We start from the raw sequence: 4,973 nt of genomic DNA, 5'->3' as shown, positions 1-4,973 counted from the left end.
GAGAGGGATCCCCTGTCCCATTTCATGCCCTAAGCCCTTCCTGGAAGTATGCACTTTGATGACGTTGTTGAAGGGTGAGCAAATGGAGTGCGAATGTTCAAGTGTTCGAGGGGTCGATGCGTTAAGAGCAGAATGGGACACTCGTGCCCTTCAGGTGTTTACATCATATGGCTTAAACGTGAAACATATGAAGTTGTTAAGATAATTTATTATAATCAATATTTAGAGGCTATGACACAACTTTCTGCTCTTTTACAAAAACCTTTTAATAAAATCATCTCGTCCCTCCCTATAATCCTCACTGGATACTCTTTTAATTTAACAAAATATCCAGATTAAGGCCACAGCAGAGAGCGAGTTACTCAGTACATTTATTAAGAGTGTGACCTTCATAAAGCACCATTTATCAATTCCACTTTTACACAGCAATGTAAATATTTGTGCATAAATGTCGTTTTATGTAATGTCCTGTTTCTTGTCCTGTTCCAATAACAACGCTGAAGTTGGCTTCTTATTCGGAATTTCTATTCCACCTTAGATGGTACAGTAATTACATTCTATCGCCACTAGATGGCAACATATGAACACGGCGTCCATACCGTTGAAACATTTTACGTTTTTGACTTAATTCACTGGATATTATCTCTTTATTTTCAAAGTGTCGTCAAAATCTGAAAGGCTCATTGAAGATACAATTCAACACACCATCAAAATCCTTAAGTTAAAGAAATTGTTCTGTGGAAATCTTTTGTAATGGCCCTATAAACATAGCATTGGACATAGTATGCATGAGGAGATTGTTTTTATTTTTAAAGTGTTTCATAAATCTGAAATCTTCATTGAATATACGATATATAAGAGACGCATCCTGAAGATGAAGACATTTTACTGTGGAATTTGTTTGGTATATGTCCTATGGCATTTTTATTATCTGTCAGATTAGAAGCCTCAAGGAGCCTTTCAGATTCTTGAGACAAAGGGAAAAAAAGAGATAATATTCAATGAATTAAGCCAAATACACAATTTCCCCATACATTTACATCTAATGCTATGTTTTTAAAAAATCCAGTTAAAATTCTTCATCTTCAGGATTTTGTTTATACTGTATCTTCAATAAGCCTTTCAGATTTTTGAGACACTTTGAAAATAAAGAGATAACACGTGTATTATTTCCACAGTTTGGAAGTCATGTAAATATATTCCTAGTGGTGATATGATGTAATTACTGGTGGAACTTTAACCTTAAGTTGGTACCTGTCTCTGTGCTTTTAAATGACTCACATAACGAGTGTACGCCATATTATGTGTAACTGCATGACATCATTACATAAACAAGTCAGAATATGAACAAATCACAATAATGTAAACAATTTATCTGGTGATGAATTTAAAAAGTACATTTCAAAGGCACTGTCACTAATTGGAATTGCATATTACATACTGTAAATAATATTTTAAATAAGCCTATGATTTTGACACAATTTGCTAAGTTAAATGTAATTATTGAATTTAAATTTACATTTTTAACACAAATATGCCTGTATGAGTAATCATTTAAATTCAAATGGAGGTTTACGTTGCTATTTTTAGTATTGCTTGCTTCCATACACATGTACACAAACACCCACATGCACACACCCTCAGACACTGACGCACTACAGCAGGCCTTTTATAGAGTAAGATTACTGTCAATAAAAACGTGTTCATGCTCATCTACATTTGTACATAAATACTTCTGTACACAAAAGTCTGTTTTCACACATGTACGAATGAAATTACACATAAAAATATTAAGTTGGCATGCTTTACACATACGACTTGAATTAATATGGGTATGACTTATAGATTATGAACACAAAATGAAAAGTGAGGAAACACTGGCAAAAATATGTCACTGGCAAAATGCATTGAATATACAACTTATGCGATATAATGCGGATATAAAGTTGCAAAATTCCAGGAATTTTCAATGGGATTTAACAGGAATTAATGGGAATAAAATGGGAATATTCTAAGATAAAGGTGAGAACATACATACTTACATATTGTTGGTAAAAAACATCCTGAAGCATAATTTTGGCTAAAAGAATTACATGTGATACCAAAACAGCTGAACAGCAAAGCTGCTCCTCAATCACAGGCACATGGCTATTGAGACCACAACCCCTGCATGCACTGTTTATTACTCCATCACATGTACATCTTATGTCCAGATGATTTCTAGAAACCTGACACTCCACTTCCAAAAGCACACATTTGGAACAAAAGCCTTCCTAAGGCTAAGGATAAGTTTTGACGAGGTTCAAATTTTTATTGATAGTAATATAGATGCCATAGAATAGCATTAAAAAATTTAAGCAACTATTAAATCAAGGTGTAATCTCACAGTTGCTTGCTATCTGGTAAATCAGGTAATCTTAATGAGCAAATACATTTAAGAGACTAGTTTTCCAAGGCTAGCAGGCTAGCAAGAGGTGAGCTTACCAAGATTAGTATAGGCTTGCTACCTATATTTTTTGACTCAACGGGTTTCTGTAACCAATAATTAATACTTACTAATTATTTATTTGCACATGGAGGATACAGAGGTTCAGGAAGAAGTCTAGAACGATTAAAGCCAAAATTCAGCATGAAGAGGCCAGATTGAGCTTGTTGGAAAATACTTTTTTTTGATTTGGTGCTATTTTTTTTTTAACTGTTTTTAAATTGAACTTTTGATTGTTCAATAAAAATAATTAAGCACTTATAAAGTTCTGCGTGCAACTAACTATGTATCATAGTTATTATTTGTACTATTATGCCTTCATGTCTGCTGTTGACAAAAAAAACAGTACACTGATGATAGTGTATTATGCAATTCCTTTAAATTATCCAATATTTCCTACTAATCCATTAAATTCCGTGTAAAGTTTACATTTTGGTATATTTCCAAAGTTCCTGGGTTAAATTTTATCAGAAATTGTCCTCCCCTTTGCAAAAATATGCGCATGTGTGGTTTGCTGCGTCTGGTTTTGAACTGGTGGCAGTGTCAAAAGAAAGCTTATGGTGTCCCCTTGTGGCCGATATGTTATTTTACGATTTTATGGTATTTACCTAGGTTGAAATGAATTTACATATTAAAGATTTATTTTATTTTCATGTGGTAACTGAGGAATACAGTGAATCATATTTGATAGGAAAATTGTAGACAGACAGATGAGAGCTTGTTAGTTTCAGGATAATCTCAAGAATTCAGTGAGGCCAGGATTACACATACACATTGTATAACCAGACATTAGTACAGGTGAAATTTTGTTTCTAAAATCAAGGAAGTCTGAACACGTGACTGAATAATACTTTGTCAGCTCATAATCCCAAGAATATGCACATAGATTATGACGAATGATTTATAACTTTTGGATGACATTTATTTTGCCTGTGAGTCCAGTGACGCATATTTGAGTGTTTTCTCACTTTTCCACTTTCAACTTTCATAATCTAGATCTAGTTCATAATCTAATCTCCATAATAATAAGTCATATGCGTAAATTTTTATCATCATATATTGAAGCTGTATTAGTACAAAACAGACAGCATTTCAACTTAATGATTTGTGTGTGGTTTCATTCATGCATGTATGTGTGAAAAACAGGCACACTTTTTTTGACAGTAATCCTACTCCATAGCCTTTGGGCTTAACTCATATAACATGGTTTATTAAGGTCTATAATATGGTTATTAAGGCCAGTGGGAGGCCTCAAATATGGACATACTGTATATTCATGACCACATATACATCTCGCACACACACACGTTTCTAACACTTTGTATTTTACACAGGAAATGCAAATGTATTGTTGCTGTACTTGAAAACACGCCTGACACATACAAGCACTATATATTTCCCCTCGGAAAATGCAAACATAGTTAAAACGGCAAATCTAATGTATGCAAAGCTAGTAAGGATATTTACCCACTGAGCGGGACAATTCAACTCGAATTCTTGTTTGTGTCCTTGGCAAGCGGTGACGTCGTCTTGGTTGTGGTCCAGGCACTTCCAAAATTGATCTCGAGCTCCCCAGCAAGTTCGCCTCTCCTGGGAGTTTGGAGCACTCATAGCGGGACCCCGAATCCAACGTTAACTCAAGCGTAGAAATGATAAATAACACTAATAACAGGCTGTGAAAAAAATCGAAGAGAAATAAAATGAAAATTACACAATTGCCTATTTTCTGCCGTACGAACTAAATAGTTATTGGCAGGTTTTCTAAGTATTGCTGGGCACTAGACTCTCCAACCCAAGCAAGCTCGATGATGAAGTCTACATCTGTCGCTTCTTTCTGACGTAGGTGCACATATAAGATTGCAATGACGTTAGATGGCCCGTTTATCCACTTCGCCATGTTGTTTTTCCTACGCTTATTTGTTATACATAATAACAAACAAACATATCAATAATTATCAGCAGCTTTCAAGACTACAATACACAGAAGAAGATATATAGAAAAATATTTACTAAGTTTATCTTCCCATTCACAATACTTTAGCCTTTAAGTGCTCCAGGTCCCTGGAGTTGTGTGACTGCGACCCTACTGCATCACTGCACTGCCCCTGGAAATATATTTATCTACCAAACTAAACTGTTCAAATTAATTGTATTTCGTAAATATAAGCAAATATAAACAACCACATTGAGAACTGGCATATATGTTAACATTTCAATAATTATGAAAAACATGTACAATAGACACAATAAAAAGAGAAAACACAATGTGAGCATGAGCAAATGTCATAAAGTGTGTGTTGTGAAAGTATGGATTATCTTTTCCGAGTCTTCTGGTCTAAATGTGACTGTATGACATATAAAACAGACAGCAGGTTACCAGCCTTTACACCTATTATTTTGTTTATCTAAAAGTTTCACATCCTGTCCCATGATCTCTCACATTTTCCTCTGTCACTATCAGTTGAAGACTGATGTGGTGAGGAATCAG

General features: G+C 34.5%; 1 protein-coding gene across 1 annotated transcript in view; it reads right to left on the bottom strand.

The window, feature by feature from the left end:
• The window catches only part of coa6 (cytochrome c oxidase assembly factor 6), a 5,646-nt gene extending 1,339 nt beyond the window's left edge, over positions 1-4,307 (bottom strand). Inside the window, exon 1 of the mRNA XM_066668238.1 lies at positions 3,953-4,307. Within this exon, the coding sequence (XP_066524335.1) occupies positions 3,953-4,096 (144 nt within the window). The 5' untranslated portion in view covers positions 4,097-4,307. The remainder of the gene's footprint in view (positions 1-3,952) is intronic.
• Positions 4,308-4,973: the final 666 nt, after the last annotated feature.

The sequence above is a fragment of the Hoplias malabaricus genome, chromosome 4, assembly GCF_029633855.1.
Source record: "Hoplias malabaricus isolate fHopMal1 chromosome 4, fHopMal1.hap1, whole genome shotgun sequence".
NCBI lineage: Eukaryota > Metazoa > Chordata > Actinopteri > Characiformes > Erythrinidae > Hoplias > Hoplias malabaricus.
This window is presented reverse-complemented; position numbering and strand designations above follow the sequence as displayed.